Source organism: Equus caballus, chromosome X (genome assembly GCF_041296265.1).
Source record: "Equus caballus isolate H_3958 breed thoroughbred chromosome X, TB-T2T, whole genome shotgun sequence".
Taxonomy (NCBI): domain Eukaryota; kingdom Metazoa; phylum Chordata; class Mammalia; order Perissodactyla; family Equidae; genus Equus; species Equus caballus.
Genome location: NC_091715.1, coordinates 20,740,652 through 20,760,014, shown reverse-complemented (window position 1 = coordinate 20,760,014; position 19,363 = coordinate 20,740,652). Strand labels below are relative to the sequence as shown.

The following is a 19,363-nucleotide window of genomic DNA, read 5'->3' as shown; positions in this document are numbered from 1 at the left end:
GCTTGCTCTCTCTGCCAGGTGAGGACACAGGGAGAAGGTGGCCGTCTGCAAACCAGGAAGAGAGCTCTCACCAGGAACCGAATCCACTAGCATATTGATTGTGAACATCCCAGCTTCCATAACCCTCTGATGATATGCTTCAGAGCTGAGAGACAAAACCCTGTGTGTTCCTCTGCTCAGGCCGTTATAACAAAAATACCATAGACTGGGGGGCTTAAACAACAGACATTTATTTTTGACAGTTATTCTGTAAAAAAGTCATTTCTATTACTTTCTTGAATAAGCTAAGAAATTCAAAGTATAACTCATTTAAGTTTACAAAGCTAAAGACTAAAAGCAACAAGGAAAACTAAGATTGATCTTTTTTTTTCTATTCCATTATCCAAACAATTTTACTGTGGGATTCTTTCACATTTCCAAGAACATAATCCCTATTGTGATGTTAGTTTCTTGACTGGAAGATTCTCAGACTTCAGTAGAGGTGGGTAGATATTGCTGGGGACGGCCCCAGAAGGTGCACAGACTTTGGCAGTAGCCCTGGCTGCATCTATGGCTCGGGCTTTCTCTTCTTCATCTTGCAAAGCTTCTTCATAATAGCATGGGAAAGCACTGGGGACGGTATCACTGATTTTTGCCATGAACTTCAGGACTTCCATCTTGCTGGTTTCAGCGTGGGCTTTCGGGCCCCACAGGAATTCATAGCGTGGAGGATCACTGTTGGGCACCTGCCGGGACTCCAGGTATTGCAGCCTCACCAAATCTTTGGTGATGAGCTTCCTGGGCTCCCCATAGATGTAGTGCTTCCTCCCAGCATATACTTGCATCATACTCAGGAACTTCCAGATATCCTCTTCAGAGGCACAGTTGCCCTTTATGAAGATCATACCCAGGATATTCATCAGGAGGCCGGTCTTGGGTAACCCTCTGCCACCTCGCACCCTCCCATTGTTGGGGAGCTTCAATTTGCTGACAAGATCATATGAGCGACTGGGTAAGTCGACTTCTTTCAGTTCTAACGCGAAGACAGCTTCAATGTGCTCAGAGGCTTTCTTGAGAATCTCAGCAAAGCGGTCTTCATAGTTTGGGTTGATAATCTTCAGCATGTCTGCCTTCATGGCGGGCTGTTTCATTTTGTACTTGTACAGAAGGTACTGCTCCAACAACACAGCCTTCTTGCTTAAAGAATCTAGGCCTGAACTCTCAGTGGAGGGTTGAGCCTTGGGGGTGCTTGCTCTAGCCTCATCTTGGCTGTCGGAAGCTTTACCAGATGTAGTGTAAGAAACGCTTGCAGAAGCAGTGGTGGTGGCCGGTGCTCTTCGAGGCCCCTGGGAAGTGCTACATGACCCAGCAGCAGCTGGTGGGCTCTGGACAACAGCTCCAGGCTGAGGAGAGGGGGAGGGAGTGGACTCCTCTTCTGCTGCTGTGGTAGCCTGAGCATCCTGGAGACCCTGAGTTTCACCACGGGCCTGCTGGCGTTTCTCACAGGCCCGGAGCTTACTCTTGTGCCCCCGAGGCATGATGACACTAGGGTCAGTGACAGCAGGCAGGAGGATGGAAGAAGATGAAAGCACCTGGAGGAGGCAGAATGATGGTGTGAGCACCTTCAGCAGGGAGATACCACCTTGGCTTTAACCAAGGCCACCTCTGCAGGTTTCCTCAAGGGCACTGCTCTAGGACCCCAAAGGGCTCCTATTCTGATCAGCCTGTCCCCTGAGAACCCTGTGATGGAAGTTAGAGGGAACCTTAGACTGCAGCCTGCCAGCCCTTCCTGGGGCGTCCTGGGGTGACGGCAGGGGCTGCCAGTGGGGAGCCTCTGTTGTGCGGTGGGGGCGTCGTCTCAGTTCACAATTAGGATCATTGTGACAACTGCTGGCAGCTCCTGTGCCCCCTCTATTGTGCTGCTGTGGAATTGACACCTCACACCAAAGCCAGCACCTCCCTGAGACCCCAGGGAAGTGAAGGGGTTCCTTAGTCCCTGGCCCTGTCAGGGGGCACAGAACGGAGAGCTATGTGGAGCCCTCTCCTTCACGGGCTGCTTGAGTCCTCAATTCCCATGCAGGGTACTCACCTGGTCTCCAGGTAGTGCCTGATACACCTCCCTTCTGCTGGCTGGTGGCTGCACCCTCACGCCAAACTTCTCTTCTCTCCTAGATTTCATGTAAAGAAGTGAGACTGAGCCTCAGCCTCACAGCTCTACCCTGAGCCTTCAAGTTCTGAATGCAAAGGTAGGGCTCAAATTTTTTATCTATTCTACTTCAGTTTTTCTTTTTGTTTTTGTTTTTGGTGAGGAAGATTGGCCCTGAGCTAACATCTGTGCCAATATTCCTCTATTTTGTATGTGGGATGTGGCCACAGCATGGCTTGATGAGTGGTGTGTAGGTCTGAGCCCAGGATCTGAATCTGTGAACCCCGGGCTGCTGAAGCCAAGCCCACGAACTTAACCACTGGGCCACCAGGCCCGCCCTGGTCAAATTTATCTATTCAATGGTGAGTGGTCCCCTCAATCTTTCCTTTGACTCCTGGCACAGCCTTGGACTCCTCTCCTCCTGCCAGCACCTCCTGAGACCCTCCCCATTAGGAAGACACAAGGGTCACCCCATAGTCTACAAGGCGCTACTCTCTGCCTCACCAAGGAGGGGGCCTCCCAAGGCTGACAGCAGGGGCAGGATCTCTGGCGCCCCCTCTGTTCCGGGGTGGAGAATCCCCTCAGTTTCACACATGATTCTCAATTATGCTCTCTTGTACCCTCATTGCGACTGTTCCTTTCAGACATCATGGTCTTTACCTTAACTCCTGGAAAGATCTGGAAATCCTCTTACCGCAGAGGGTAAACCATCCCCTTTAAACAAAATCTCTCACTCCCCCATCCCCCACCCCTGGGTGACACCATAGGAAAAAATGAGTGTCCGCCATCACGTGACCAGTGCACAGGCATCCAGGGCTGCTGGCACGACAGGGATTCCCTCAGTCCTCACCTAGTCCTTACCCTGCCTCCTGGCCCGGCCTGGGTCGCTTTCCTTGCTAACTTGGGGTCCCTCCCTTCAGACCAAGGCTCTCACGTCCCTGAGACCCTCCTCGCAGAAGAAAGCCTGACAGCCCTGCCCGGGGCTTCCCAGGGTTGAGGGCAGCAGCAAGTTCGGCGGCCTTTCACTTTTCTGGGTTTGATGGTCCCCTCAGACCTCACTCAGAGTTTCGCCCTTGATTTCCTTCAGAGCATGTCCCCTTCCCCTCACATCAAGGCCCTCAGCTTGTGGACCCATTAACTAGGAAATGAAGGCTCACATTCACCCGACCGCCAGGCTTGGGTCCCCCGGGAGCTGTCAGCAGGGCCTTGGTGGGACTTTATGCCTCAGTTTCCTCACTTTAACTCTTGTAAGGGTCTTCTCCCTCTGCTGAATTGGGCTGCCCACCTATACCAAGGCCCTCGCCTTCCTGAGGCCCTCCCGACGGAAATCCCACTCAGCCCGAATGCCCTGCCCAGGGCCCCCCCAGGACTGAGCAGGGGGCGGGGCTTCGGTGGAGGCACTGGGGTCAGGGGTGAGTGGGTCTCTCCTTCCTCATTCAGGCTCCTCACCTGGACTCCTGCTGGAGCCTAGGACTCCTCCCTCGCTTGCCCTGAGGCAGTCCGCCTGAGGCGGTCCGCCTGAAGCAGTCCGCCTGAGGCAGTCTCTCACCTTCCGGGAGAGACGGGCCGGAGGAGGAAGTGAGCGCTACTCTTTGCCTCACCAAGGAGGGGCCCTCCCAAGGCTGATGGCAAGGGCAGGATCTCTGGCGCCCCCTCTGTTCCGGGGTGGAGAGTCACCTCAGTTTCACGCATGATTCTCAATTACGCTCTTCTTAGGACATTGGGAACTTCTCTCTGCTGCTGCCCCTACAACTAGGCCCTTACCTCCTTGAGGCCTTCCTTGCAACAGTCAGCCTGGCCCTGTAGATCTAAGAGCAGGTGAGGGGAAGTCTTTGCCTGACACCCTATATGACTGGGTGATGCTCTCCCCAGTCGTCATTTATCCGGGTCCTTATCTTGGCTCCTGTCTCTGTTTTGAAGGGCTTCCTCGGAAATGCCACTTCCCCTCAAACACTTGGACAGTCTTCCTACTGCAGATCCTACAGAGAATGAGTCCATGTCCCAGGAGTGAGGTGAGATGGGGAAGCTGAAGAACAAGACAGAGGGCTTCGGGTAGGAGGTGGGCTGTCAGAGAAAAAAAACATGCTGATCTACATATTTCTTCTTTTTAACCATCCAGACTTGACCTCTTATGTATAACTTCTGTTCTAAAAGATTAACTTACTATAGGGAAGGGGCTGAGCCGGAAAATGTTACAAGACCCCATCTTTTGAGGTTAACTGACGCTGCATATGTAATTGATCATATTGTTACCAGATATTATATCCTTCCTTTCATTATTCATACCTCTCATTTATTTTGGTATTTTTATTGCTCTGGCTATGTATTCCAATCCAGTGTTATGGTCACAAAATGCGTTTTCTTTTTTTTTTTTTTAATTGCCTAAGATATATTTTGGAGCAGAAGAAAAGTCAATAAGGATACACAAAGTCAGGTTCAGGGTGGGAAAGGTGGAAGAGCGTTTGCCCTAGACGAATTTGGACCAGGTGTCTAGTCTAGCTCTGTCACTTACCTCCTGTGAATATGAGGAGTTCTTCATCTCCCAGTTGTGTTTGATACACCCCATCCTGTAAGACTGTGGGATTGCATGTACTGAATCTAAAGCATATGTCAAGGCAAATATTGGGGATTTAGTGAATGGCAGTTATGATGATTTTTACCTAGACAATATCACTCTCTTATGTGGGAATTTTTTTTTTAATCTAGGATGTGTCAGAGAAAATGCAACACTCTCAGACAAAAGAATCAGCCAAAAATTCTCTTTTGCAAGCAAAGTTAAATAGCTTTTCCCTATTAGAACATTTATCATTTAATTTTGGTGTGGGATTTTTTGTTTTCCCACCTGGATGCCACTCAGAGCTTCTAGAATTCTGTCAAGGACCAACTCTTTCAGTCCTTCTCAACTGCCCTTCCATCCAAATGACCTCTATTTTCATTTGTTTCTTCCCCACCCAAATCTAGCCCTCCCTTAGAATTTGCCAAATTACACTCAAGATAATCTAATTAAAATTCTCTTTTAATGCAGTGAGATCTGGCTCTACCAGTTCAAACCAAAAGTGTCAACACAGTGGCTTCTGTCATCTCACCTCAAGGGAGCTCACCCTGACTTTTCAGAAACTCCTTGGAGACAATGTGCATAGAATACATATACGTGCACTTTTTTCTCCTGCATTGAGATAAGAGCAAAGACATCTTCTATTCCTGCCTGTTAGGGGCTGAATTGTGTGCCCCCAAAAGTTCATGTTGAAGTCATAACTGCCAGTACCTCGGAATGTGACTTTAGTTGGAGATAAGGTATTTAAAGATATGATGAAATTAAAATGAGGTCATTAGGGAGCCCATAATCCAATCTGACTGATGTCCTTATAAAAAGAGATTAGGACACACAAGGAGACACCAGGGATGCATGCACACGAGGGGACAGCCAAGTGAAGAGGGTGGCCATCTGCAAGCCAAGGAGAGAGGCCTTGGAGGAAACCAACCCTGCCAGCTCCTTGATCTTGGACTTCTAACCCCCAGAACTGATGAATTTCAGTTGTTTAAGCCACTCAGTCTGTGTTATTTTATGGCAGCCCTAACAAATTAATAACTTCTGTGCATGGAGATTTCTTTCTGGATTATCTATGATCCCAAAGTAATTCATAAGAGCATATGTAATTGGCCTCCTATTTGACTCATGATGTGAGGGAGGAATTTCTGCACTATGGTTATATGGTGTCCAAACACATAGCACTGGACACTATAGAGATGAGATAGCCATTTACTAATCACCTATACTCACCAGCCGGAGAAGGAGGACAACACATGCCACACTGTGCAACCCAGGGGCTACACTCAGGACCAGAGTGAATAAGCAAGGTCTGTGGAAGCAGAGGTTGTAGTATCAAGGGGATGAGGTAACCCCTAGTTCCCATGGCAGGATATGATCAGTTTGTTTGAATAATTCCAGAGGCTGGTAGGGAACAGAAATCCACTACTTAGGAATAAGCAAGATCTGTTCTCCTTGTCCCTTTGATAAAGACGCTAGTCTGGTAGGGGACTTTATCCACAAGTGAAGAGTACGGAGGGGAACTTTCAGTTAGGCAATTGGAGGCCCTGCTGGTTTCACCAAATGTTCAGGTGGCACATAATATAGGGCCTTAATTTTAGACCTGACAGAGATACCACCTACAAACATAGGGTTTTTTACCCACCACACAAGAGGAACCGAATAAAAACTGGAACGCCAGGCTTATGGCAAGGAAAGAGTTTTTATTTGGGGTGATATCAGCCAGGAGACAAGAGTGAACTCTCAAATTTGTCTCATTTCTTCTCGTCTCCATGAAAGAGGGGAGGCGAGGAGTTTTGCAGGTTTGTGAGGAATGTGGCTGATTGTAGAGAGGTGCAGGGAGTCAGTGGCCCTGCTGGTCAGAGCTTTCCCACCAGCCTGCATTCAGCCTTGGGATGCTGTTTGCAGGGAGGAGGAGGAGATGATAAGGAATCCAGGTGGGCAACCTTGGCTGCTTGTCTCCATGGCAGATAGGATTCTGGAGCCAGGGAGCCAAGGAGTAAGCAGGGAAAGAGTGCTGTGGTTTTAACCCCCCATATGCTGGGTTTAATGCAGAGGAACTGATATCAGGGCTGGCATCAGTTCTCCACTATTTCATGTTCATTTCTCAATCTTGAGGTATTTGGGGCAATGACCCATCTAGCTACCTCCTGCTGAATTGGGGCATAGGTTGTTCCATCTTATTGAACCAGTCTTTTAACAAGGTAGTGATGTAGATGGGCTCCCAAAGTTAGGCATGTATCATGTAAGTAAGTAACCAGGTATTTAATAAGGAGCATTTCTAGAGAAACAAAAAGAAAAAACTAGGTTAATATGGTTGCAGCAAATTATAAAGCAGTTTCTGAGCCCAGGTGGCAGCCAATCAAGATTCCTAGAAGTCAGGATCAAAGCATCTTTTGCAGTTTAAAATGTCTCTGATGGTGTCATCGGGCACTTTGGTATCTTTTCAAGTGGCTTACACAGCAGCCAGCTTGAATTTCTCTTAAGTTTATATCAAGTCCTCCGGTTTCAGTTTGCAAGGCTTTAGGAAAAAGGGCAGGTTCAGTTTTTAATGATTCCAAATGAAAATGATGGAAAAAAACAGAAAACATTAGTTTGGAGATTTGTTATTTCAGATATTTCAGGAGATTAGAAGAATTCAGGATCTAGTCCAGTTTACAGATATAAAACAAAAACCTCAAAGACAACTTGCAGAACCAAAATCTATAATTTATAAATGTGTATTATAGTTTTTATTGAAACATAATTTTTTTACTCTAAAATCACCTCATTTTTACCAAAGATAGCCAAATTAAGATTAACTGGTTTGCAAAATAAGTCTAGTTTTAATAAACTTGGCCCAATTATTTACATAAATACAGTAAGAATAGCAGTTGATCATATAGGCTCTTTTAAATCTGCCTTGCTGGAACTTTTTATAAGGAATCTCCAATTGAACTTTAAAGGCCTCTCAAGGCGAGGAAAGCAAGACCAAGAACTTGTCATCAGACTCCACCTGCAATACATACAGATTTGGGTGAATTTCTGTCTTTGAGAGGTTCCCCAAAATATTGAGGTTCCTGGTACCTGCCAGAGGGAGTGACATTTTTTACTCAACCATACCAGGTTACTGGGAACCCATAAGCAAGGTACCAGGCCAATGTTTTCAAGTGGCTTTATTCCAGAAAGTCAACCTTTATTCCTTAAAAACTGTCTTGTCATATCTGAATCTGTATGTTTTTCTCAAATATGACATTCAAGTCAAAGCCTTGATATTATAAGCAGTGTTCCCAATTGTGTCCTGTTATAAGGAGGACAGATTTTTATTGAACTTATGAAAATATTTATATAGCCGTAAAAATAAGAATACTTAGTCACTGAGAATTTCCAAACTCTAGAGGGATCAGGTATGGAGAAAGAGATAAATTTTTGAATTTTGTTTATAAAAGCATAATTCTATCAAAAAGCGATGTCATAGTTAGCATAAGAGAAAAGAGGAAAAGATTTCCTTAAATCTGAGAAAACAAAACACAAAACATTAAAAAATCAGCAATATTTTAAACAAGAAGTCACAAAAATTATAATTATCCCCATTAGTTCATTTAGTTTTATGTAACCAATTTTTGATTTTCTGATGGCTGTTTCATGAGGCCATCAGTTTTTGAGTTACAGTTCTATAATTTTTACCCAGTTTTGTTTTACAATCTGAATGTTTATCAGAAACTTGTATTCTAGAGTAAGTGCCAGAGTCCTTTTTATGAACTTTTCAGAAGATAAAACATATTTGCAAAAACATAAAACAACTATTTTTAAATAATAAAATATTTTAAAATGGCAATTGACAAAGAACCTTGGCTATTTCTGTGACATATGACACTTTATCATAGGTCCCCATGAAGTAATGTTTAATTATCCCTTTAACCACAGTGACAGTTGAAGAATTTTAGGTGAATGCAGAGAATTAAACAGCTGTAAGAAAAACCTTAGTATCTGTGATTAAGGACCTGATGAAAACAATACAGGAAATTTATTTTGATAAAACATAAAATCCTTATTCTGGCAGACTACTCAAAGAACAAAACCTTTTTTTTAATATTTATTTTTTTATTGCAGTAACATTGGATTATAACATTATATAGCTTTCAGATGTACATTGTAATATATTTCAAATTCTGTGTAGATCACATCATGTTCACCACGCAAAAACTAATTGTAATCCATCACCTCACATGTGAGCCTAATCACCCCTTTTACCCTCCCCTCTCACCCCTTTCTCTATGGTAACCACCAATCCAATATCCATTGCTATATGTTTGCTTGTTTTTTGTTTTTTTTTTTAAGGAAGATCAGCCCTGAGCTAACATCTGTTGCTAATCCTCTTTTTGCTGAGGAAGACCAGCCCTGAGCTAACATCCATGCCCTTCTTCCTCTACTTGATACGTGGGACGCCTGCTACAACATGGCTTGATGAGTGGTGCCATGTCCACACCCGGGATTCAAACCTCCAAATCCTGGGCTGCTGAAGTGGAACATGTGAACTTAACCACTGCACAACTGGGCCAGCCCCTCCTTGTCATTGTTTTTATCTTCTACTTATGAGTGAGATCATATGGTATTTGACTTTCTCTCTCTGACTTATTTCACTTTGCATAATACCCTCAAGGTCCATCCATGTTGTCACAAATGGCCAAATTTCATCATTTCTTATGGCTGATTAGTATTCTACTGTGTATATATGCCACATCTTCTTTATCCATTTGTCCCTTGATGGGCGCTTAGGTTGCTTCCAAGTCTTGGCTGTTGTGTATAGTGCTGCAATGAACATAGGGATGCAGGTATCTTTATGCCTTTGCGTTATCAAGTTCTTTGGATAAATACCCAGCAGTGGGATAGCTGGATCACATGGTAGATCTATTCTTAATTTTCTGATGATGCTCCATACTGCTTTCCATAGTGGCTGCACCAGTTTGCACTCCCACCAGCAGTGTCTGAGGGTTCCCTTCTCTCCACGTCCTCTCCAAAACTTGTTGTTTCCTGTCTTGCTAATTATAGCAATTCTGACTGGAGCGAGGTGGTATCTCATCGTAGTTTTGATTTGCATTTCCCTGATAGCTAATGATGGTGAGCATCTTTTCATATGCCTGTTGGCCATCCGTATATCTTCTTTGGAGAAATCTCTGTTCAGATCTTTTGCCCATTTTTTAATTGGGTTGTTTGTTTTTTTGTTGTTGAGCTGTATGAGTTCTTTGTATATTTTGGATATTAACCCCTTATCTGACATATGATTTTCAAATATCTTCTCCCACTTGTTAGGTTGTCTTTTCATTTTGTTGATAGTTTCCTTTGCTGTGCAGAAGCTTTTAGTTTGATGTAGTCCCATTTGTTCATTTTCTCTTTTGTTTCCCTTGCCTGGTCAGACATGGTACTTGAAAATATGCTGCTAAGACTGATGTCAAAGAGTGTACTGCCTATGTTTTCTTCTAGAAGTTTCATGGTTTTGGGTCTTACATTCAAGTCTTTAATCCATTTTGAGTTGATTTTTGTGCATGATGTAAGGTAAGGGTCTACTTTCATTCTTTTGCATGTGGCTGTCCACTTTTCCCAACACCATTTATTGAAGAGACTTTTCATTCTCCATTGTATGCTCTTGGCTCCCTTGTCGAATATTAGCTGTCCATAAATGTGCAGGTTTATTTCTGGGCTCTCAATTCTGTTCCATTGATCTGTGTGTCTTTTTGTCCCAGTACCATGCTGTCATGGTTACTATGGCTTTGTAGTATATTTTGAAATCAGGGAGTGTGATACCTCCAGTTTTTTCTTTTTCCTCAGGATTACTTTGGCTATTTGGGGTCTTTTGTTATTCCATATAAATTTTAGGATTATTTGTTCTATTTCTGTGAAAAATGCTGTTGGAACTTTGATAGGGATTGCATTGAAGCTATAGATTGCTTTAGGAAGTATGGACATTTTAACTATGTTAATTCTTCCAATCCAAGAGCAAATAAATTTTCTGCCCCTTTTCTCTCTCTTCTCCTTCTGGGATACCTATAATACAAATGTTAGTGTGCTTGATATTGTCCCAGGTTTCCCTTAGACTGTTCTCATTCTGTCTAATTCTTTTTTTCTTTTATCTGTTCAGCTTGGGTGATTTCCTCTGGTCTTTCATCTAGCTTGCTGATCCATTCTTCTGTATCCTCTACTCTGCTGTTGAGTCCCTCTAGTGAATTTTTCATTCCTAGTATTGTTTTCTTCATTTCTGATTGGTTCTTTTTTATATTTTCCAGTTCTTTGCTGATAAGCTCACTGTGTTCATCCAGTCTTCTCCCAATATCTGTGAGAAGCCTTATGAGTTTTTGTTTGAACTCTTTGTTGGGTAGGTCACTTGTTTCTGTTTCATGTAGTTCTTTTTCTGGGGTTTTGTCCTGTTCCCTTGCTCGGAAAGTATTACTTTGTCTCCTCATTATGCCTCTTTCTCTGTGCTTATTTCTGTGTATTAGGTGAGTCAGCTATGTCTCCTGATCTTGGAGAAGTGGCCTTATGTATGAGATGCCTTATGAGGCCCAGTAGTGTGCTTCTCTCTCATCACCAGTCCAAATGATCCAGGAGTGACCCTTTTGTGGGCTACTTATGTCCTTCTGCTGTGGCAGGGTTTCTCTTAATGCAGGCATCCAGGGAGTCTAGTCTTTCCTTCCCTGGCCAGCTATTTGTACATCCCATTTGGGGAGCCTCAGCCCCATTGGCTATAAGGTCTACCAGAACACTCCTGTTGCATTTTTCCTGTTAATTGGGTAGGTACCCAGTGTAGCTGGTTGCTAGGCTCAGGGGCTTACAGTTGCGATAGGCCTCAGGCCTACAAGGCTGTTGTCACTTCTTTTAGGAGTTCAGCTGAGTGGGGCTGGACCTAGCACAGGAGCACTCAATTGTTTCAGGTTTTGGAAGGTGGGGCTGATCCTTTTTATGCCTATTTGTGAAGCACAGGTCTTCTGCCACTGATAAGCCTCACCCTTCACAGGACCACACACAGTGTCAACACAGTCCTGGTCCATACACACTTCCCCACCGCCTGGAGCATACTCCAATGGCCCACTGCAGATGTCCCCACCTCTCCACCAATGCCCCCCACAGTTCACCTGGTCCTCACACAGTCCCTACCCCACAGAGGCAGGCACACTGGCCTGCCTGTAGAGGATCAAACCACCCAGTCAATGCAGGTGGACAAGTAGCCTGAGGGCTTGCTGTTGGGTAGTGCCTGTCACTAGGGCAAGATGCCTGACCTGGCTGAACTGGATTAAATCTAGTGGGTGTGGTAGACCCCTGGGCTAACAGGCCAGGGGAAGAACTTCAATGGTGTCTACCAGGGTCTGTGTCAGCATGCCTGGACTAGGTCACAGTGACCACCACCATGTCTGAAGGATGCTTATAGCAGTATCGGCCCCTGCTCCAGACCTCACTCCTCTGGGGAGGACTGTGTACCTTAAGGTGGCTACTGCCTGGTGAGCTGAGAAACACCACTGCTCCCAAAGGTGGCTTTTTTTCTCTCCAGAATGAATTTCTGCCTCTTCAGCCTTAGTCAGGACTGTCCCGTGTTGTGGGGATTCTTTTTATCCAGTTTTCTACTCAGGGTAATTTTTCCAAAAATAGCTATAACCTGATTGTGTTCATGGGAGGAGATGAGTTCAGAGTCTGCTTATGCCACCATCTTGACAAGATCTCTCAATTATCCAGAAAAAAACTTTTATAAAGTGTTTTTTTGTTTGTTTGTTTGTTTGTTTGTTTGTTTGTTTTACCAAGAGCAGACTAAAAGTTTAGGAAAGTTATCTGTTTAAGAAAAAGGACATCGTTTTAATTTTGTACCAGTTCACTTATTTTTTTTTATAGGAAGATTAGCCCTGAGCTAACATCTGCTGCCAGTGCTCCTCTTTTTGATGAGGAAGACCGGCCCTGAGCTAACATTCATACCCATCTTCCTCTACTTTATATGTGGAACGCCTACCACAGCATGGCATGCCAAGCAGTGCCATCTCCGCACCCGGGATTCTAACTGGCAAACCCCGGGCTGCTGAAGTGGATTGTGCACACTTAACCACTGTGCCACCAGGCCAGCCCCTTTACCAGTTCCCTTTTGACATTTAAATTTATTTACTTAATTAAATTTATTTTAATCTTAGCCAACTTGACCAGGCATAAAATTCCTCAGGGTTTTTACCTTTGTAAACTTTTTGTCACTTACTTTTTTATATTTAGAATTTGTCCCAGGTTTCCTTTTTTCCCTTCTAGTACTTTAGGGCAAATTTATCCTTTTTGTAACACAAGAAGCAAAAATACTTTTATTTTTTATATCTTCTTACTGAAAACATATATTTTCTTTTTCTTGTATACAAAGATTTTTCCTCATCAATTTTTAGTAGTTTTAATTACATATGTGAGCTAGAATTTTTAATCCTTAGAAACCTTAATTTCTAAGTAAAAAACCAAGTAAGCAATTATAAACGTTCCTTTACATTAGCATTCTGTAACCTGACAAATTTACAAATACCTTTCATAATTTTTAGAACCATGTTACTTTATAGTAATAAAACACAGGTGTGTTTATTAGTAGACCCAAACACTTTTTAGTTTTTCTGTTTTAAGAAACCAAAAGTAGGTAAACTTAGACATGTTCAGCAATAATGTTTCAGTGTTCCATCCTATCCAAAAATGACCCAGATACTCAACAGATTTTGTCATTTAACTTAACTTAGTGAAACACGAAAGTGTTAAGGTACCAAAAATATTTTGGAAGCTTTTTTTAAAGTATACAGACCATGAAACACAATTATTGTACTCAAAAACTTTTACCCATTTTTATCTATTTAAATTATTTGTTTTTAGCAATCATGTTAGATTCTCCAGAAGCATTTATCTTTTTACGTTTATTTAGTTTACCTGTTCTCAACAATTATATTTAGATTGTCTACAAAAACCTCATGAGACATTAAACAAAATCAGGTATTATTCTAAGTTATTATGCTTGTTGACAAATTTTCTAACAGAGATGACATGAGCTCGCTTGCCCAGTAAACCTAGCCTGTATGTCTGCATCACATCCAATGCTAATAACTCTACGGTCATGCCTATTTTAAATCAAACCAGCAAGCTTAAACAGGCTTTCATTTACCAAAGATCATTTTATATCATGTTAAATAACTTTGAGTTTTAGAAGTTTTTGCATATTAATTAAAGGTTGTATTCCATTGTGAGAGATTTTGGTTCCGAGATTGAGGGTAGAAAGTCCTACAACTATTCCCACTCCAAATGCGCTCCCAGATGGCCTCTCCATGAATGGAAGGGACTCAAAGAAGGGGAAGGAAGCTCATGGGCATCCCCGAGGTGACTTATCCTATTTTAGAGTCTGTCAACTTACCAGAATGAAGAACAAATGAAGAAACAAACAAACGAACAAATCTAGAATCTGTTTCCTCACCATAAGAAAATGTGCCTAGGATCAGCAGTGCTGGGCCAGACAGAAAGTATTGGGGACAGTCCCTAGGGCAAATCACTTAGGCAGGTGCTGGACTGCTTCCCAGGAAATCTCAGTCAGCCAAGGGCCACACAGCCATGGGCAAGAGCCTCCTGGCTGGCTCACCAGATTGTTACCACCTACAAACATAGGTTCTTTACCCACCATGAAAGAGGGGCCAAATAAAAACTGGAATGCCAGGCTTATGGCAAGGAAAGAGTTTTTATTTGGGGTGATATCAGCCAGGAGACAAGAGTGAGCCCTCAAATTTGTCTCATTTCATCTCATCTCATCTAAAGAGGAGAGGTGAGGGGTTTTAAAGGTTTGTGAGGAATGTGGCTGCTTGTAGAAAGGCGGGGGTAGTCAGTGGCTTGCTGGTTGGAGTTTTCCCACCAGACTGCATTAGGCCTTGGGACATTGTTTGCAGGGAGGAGGAGGAGATGATAAGGAATCCAAGTGGGCAACCTTGGCTGTTTGTCTCCAAGGCAGATAGTGGATTCTGGAGCCAGGGAGCCAGGGAATAAGCAGAGAAAGAGTGCTTTGGTTTTAACCCCACATATGCTGGGTTTAATGTAGAGGAACTGATATCAGGGCTGGCATCAACAGCACAGTGCAGTTTTTTATTCAAATATTGTCTCAGCTCTGAGGCACATCATCTGAGGATCTGGCCTCTGTTCACCACAGCCTTGTCTAGTCGACCATGTAGCTTAATTTAAAATCACATGGCACAGATTGACTTGCAGCTTCCCAAAACTTAAACTGCCTTGCCTCAACATATTGATACTTTCCTGCTCTCACCTGGAACACCTCTCTTCTCACTCACTCTTTTTACTTTCCTGTAAGTCATACAGGGTATCTCAATATCTTCCTTATAAGATTGCAGCTACTACCTTCAAAAGTTCTATCGGCAGAGGCTGGGTCTCTATCTTAGCACCCCAGTTACTAACACTGACTCTTCCAAAGAGCAGATACTCAACTGATATTGGGGGAATAAAAGAGAAACTGAGTAAGAAGTCTAACTGTTAATACTTAATATCTCCTACATTCTTTAGCGAGCTAAGCATCTGAATGCATACATCTTTTAATTTTACAAGACAAAAGACTGAATGGAGTCAGGAAAATCAAAGTTGATCATGTTTTATTTTTTTCTATTCCATTATCCCAACAATTTTACTTTGGGATTCTTTCACATTTCCACGATAATCCCTATTGTGATGTCATATTTTCTTGTCTGGATGATTAAAAAAAAAGCCTCAGACTTCAATAGGGGTGGGAGAAGCTGCTAGATGCAACCCTGGAACATGCTTGGCAATGGCCAGTAGTGCCAGGCCTGGCTGCGACTCTGGCTAGAGCTCTCTCTTCCTCATCTTGCAAAGCTTCTTCGTACTGTAATGGGAAAGTGGTAGGGACGGTATCATTGATTTTTGCCATGAACTCCAGGACTTCCATCTTGCTGGTTTCAGCGTGGGCTTTTGGGCCCCACAGGAATTCATAACGTGGAGGATCACTGTTGGGCACCTGCCGGTACTCCAGGTATTGCAGCCTCACCAAATCTTTGGTGATGAGCTTCCTGGGCTCCCCATAGATGTAGTGCTTCCTCCCAGCATATACTTGCATCATGTTCAGAAATTTCCAGATCTCCTCCTCAGTGACATGATTTCCTTTTATGAAGATCATACCCAGGATATTCATCAGGAGGCCAGTCTTGGGTAACCCTCTGCCACCTCGCACCCTCCCATTGTTGGGGAGCTTCAGTTTGCTGACAAGGTCATATGAGTGACTGGTTGAGTCAGCTTCCTTCACTTCAACTGCAAATGCAAGCTCAATGAGCTCAGAAGCTCTCTTGAGAATCTCAGCAAATTGGTCCTCATAGTTTCGATGGACAAGCCTCAGCATGTCTTCCTTCAGAATGGGCTGTTTCATTTTGTACTTGTACAGAAGGTACTGTGCCAATAAATCCGCCTTTATATTTAGGATGTCACTGCATGAGTTCCCAGTAGAAAGTAAGACCTGGGAGGAATGTGGACGTTCCTCACCCTGGTTATTGTCACCTTCATGAGATATTCTACCAAAAATACCTGGAGAATTAATGCTGGTAGATGAGGCCATCCAAGACCCGTGGGAAGTGCTACTTGACTCCACAGCTGATAAACTCTGGGAGTTACCCTCCAAAACAGGAGAAGAGGAGGAAGGGGGCTCTTCTTCTGTTGCTGCAGTGGCCTGAATGTTCCTGTCACTCTGGGAGTCATCTTGGGTGTGGCGGTGTTTCTCACGGGTTCGGCGCTTACTCTTTTGACCCCGAGACATGACGACTATGGTCAGGGACAACAGTCAGGAGTATGAGTAGTAGGGCAGGTGATGAGGGCCCCCTGGAGGAGGAGGGTTGAGAGGGTGTGTGCTCCTTCAGCATGGAATACAACCTTGGCTTATAAGGAAGGCTACATTTGCAGTTTTCCTTGAGGGCACTGCTCTAAAAACCCACAAGTCTCCTGTTCTCCTAATTAGCTTATCCCTTAGGACACCTGTGAAGGAAATTAGAGTGAGTCTTAGAGTGCATCCTGCTAGCCCTGCCACAGGCATACTGGAGTGACAGCAGGGCCTAGCAGCCTTCTAGGTTGAGGAGTCTCTTATTTCACATTCAAGACCGTCATTGAGCTGGTGGCAAGTCATGGGACCCATTCCCTCTGCTGTCCTGAAGTTGACATCACAAACCTCCCTGGGACCCATGAGAAGGAAGTAAAGGGGGTCCTCAGCTTATTACCCCTGTCCAGGTGCCCCCAGTGCTGACTGCTCAGTGGGGAGTTTCCTGTCCTGGCCTCTTTGGGGTCCTCAGTCCTCATTAAAGTCCTTGCTTTTGGCTCTCCATAGGGCCTGGTGTCCCCACCCCTTACATTGAGTGGTGGCTGCTCCTTCAAACTAACAATTTCACTTCTCATAGACCCGACATAAATAGGTGTTGGGGGAGCTCTAGCTTGATAGCCCTGCCTTGGGTCTTCAAAGGCTGAGGCTAGGAGTGGGGCCAGGTTCTTTGTTTTCCCTTCTATTTAGTGGTGGATGGTCCCTTAGTCCTTGCTTTGACACTTGTTATGGCCCGGAATTCCTCCTTCCCTTACCCTAAGGGCTGCCCCTCATACTAAGGCCAGCACCACCCTGAGACCCCCTAGGAGGTAGTGAGGATCTCCTCATCTGAACATACCTGTCCTTGGTCTCCTGAGGCTGAGAGTAAGGAATGAATTCTATGGCGTTCCCACACTGTTATGGGGTATGTAGTTCCCTTAGTCCTCACAGTACTCACTTTGGCCACTGGAAGAACCTGGAAATACTCTCAATGCTGGCCTTAGACCATACCCCTTAGACCAAGTCCCTTACCCTCTTGTGACACCATAAAAGAAAGTGAGTATGTCATATCATGCGAACAATGCCCAGGTATCCCAGGGCTACCAGCAAGGTGTGGTCCTCTCAGTCCTCACTCAGGGTCTTCACCTTGACCCCTGGCAGGGTCTGGGACTCCTTTCTTTGCTTCCCTGAGGACCCTCCCCTCACACCAAGGCCCTCACATCTCTGACACCCTTCTTACAGTCAGCCTGACAGCCCTGCCCAAGGCATCCCAGGGTTTATGACAGGGGCAGTCTCTGTGCCATCTAACTGTTCTGGGCTCTGGGGTCCCCTCAGTTGTCACTCAGGGTTCTGTCCTTGATTCCTGGCAGGGCCTGAGATGCCTCCATTTACTGTCCTAAGTCTCAAAGCCACAGACCAAGGCCCTCACTCCCTGGGGTGACAGAAAGGGAAATTCAGGGAATGCCACATGAGGCCACTCCTGCCTGTGCCCTTCCAGGATGACATTAAGATTCAGGCTCCTTGGGGCCCTCTCTGTTCACGTTAGGGGTGTCCCCTCAGTCCTCACACAGGACCTTCACCTTGACTCCTGGCAGGCCCTGAGTTTTCTCTGTCTTTCAATTTAAAGTCATCCACACAAACCAGAGCTCTCATGCTCCTCAAAACCCTGAAAATAAGTGAGGGGATGCTCAGCCTGGCAGTCCTGCCTTGGCCTTCTAGGTCTGAGGGCAGACACAGACCAGTCTCTGCGACTCCAGTTATTAAGTGATGTTTTCCTCCTCAGTCCTCGTTCATCAGTCCTCATCTTAACTCCTATCTCTTCTCTGAAGGGCTTCCTGGGAAATGCCACATCCTAGAAAACTCTTGATTAGTCTCCCTACTTCAATTCTTAAACAGGAAGGGTTGAGTCCCAGGAGTGATGCGAGATGAAGAAGCTGTAGCACGGGCTGGGGGCTGAGGACAGTTGTGCTATCAGAGAAAACACACTGATCTCTTCCTTCTATTCACTAGCCAGACTTCACCTCTTAGCGAACTTGGCTTCTAATAGATTTACTTTCTACAGGGAAGGGGCTGAGCCAAATGATTCTGTGAGCCCCTGACCTTTTGCGGTTTGCTGACATTTCCTTTGTAGATAATGATATTGTCACCAAATACTACTTCTTCCTTTCTTTATTCATACCTCACATTTATTTTGATATTTTTGTTGCTTATGTATTCCAAAGCAATATTTTGGGTATGAAAGTCTGCCTTTTTTAATTGAGGTCATATTGGTTTATAACATTATATAAATTTCGGGTGTGCATCATTATATTTTGACTTCTGTACAGACTACCATGGTGAATAGAATTTTATTGTGTTTACCACCAAGAATCTAGTTTCCATCCACCACTGTACATATGTACCCCTTTACCCCTTTCACCCTCCCCTGTCTTGGAATAGTGAGCAGAAGAATGAGTTCAGTGACACAAGGGGTGCCTCAGACTGGAAGGAGTGGCACAGTGTGGGCTGTAAAGGAATTCAGACCAGGGTCTAGTCCAGCTCTGTCACCAGCCTTGAAATTGAGAGTATTCCAACTTCTTTATCTGCAAAGTGAGTCTGATAAAGTCTATCATGTAGGACTATAGACATATATGTGATGTATGTAAACTAGCTGGCACAGTGTTAGGCAAAGTTTGGTGCTTTTAACGAATGGCAGTTATTACTAAGACGATTTTGATACCAGATGATAACAGAATTTTATTTCCAGTCTATATTAGAAAGTATGCAACTCCAAACAATGCTGCTGAGCAAGCAAAACTAGGTAGTATTTTCCCATTACAGCATCTGTTATTTAATATGGATGTGGGGTCTTCTCCAGCTGGATGCAACTAAAAGT

General features: G+C 44.3%; 2 protein-coding genes across 3 annotated transcripts; both read right to left on the bottom strand.

The window, feature by feature from the left end:
• Positions 1–208: 208 nt before the first annotated feature.
• On the bottom strand, positions 209–3,721 carry MAGEB5 (MAGE family member B5). The gene is made up of 3 exons (XM_014728870.3): positions 3,575–3,721; positions 2,069–2,147; positions 209–1,571 (listed from the first exon to the last, which is right to left on the bottom strand). The coding sequence occupies exon 3, from the start codon at positions 1,515–1,517 to the stop codon at positions 432–434; it is 1,086 nt and encodes a 361-aa protein (XP_014584356.2). The 5' UTR covers positions 1,518–1,571; positions 2,069–2,147; positions 3,575–3,721; the 3' UTR covers positions 209–431.
• An 11,551-nt stretch (positions 3,722–15,272) lies between these two features.
• LOC106781348 (melanoma-associated antigen B5) lies at positions 15,273–17,531 on the bottom strand. Of its 2 annotated transcripts, none has more exons than XM_014728894.3 (2): positions 17,348–17,531; positions 15,273–16,673 (listed from the first exon to the last, which is right to left on the bottom strand). In XM_014728894.3, the coding sequence occupies exon 2, from the start codon at positions 16,456–16,458 to the stop codon at positions 15,412–15,414; it is 1,047 nt and encodes a 348-aa protein (XP_014584380.1). In that variant the 5' UTR covers positions 16,459–16,673; positions 17,348–17,531; the 3' UTR covers positions 15,273–15,411. The 2 variants fall into 2 exon arrangements, with proteins under 2 accessions (XP_014584380.1, XP_023489447.1); XM_023633679.2 differs by having other exon boundaries at positions 17,447–17,531.
• Positions 17,532–19,363: the final 1,832 nt, after the last annotated feature.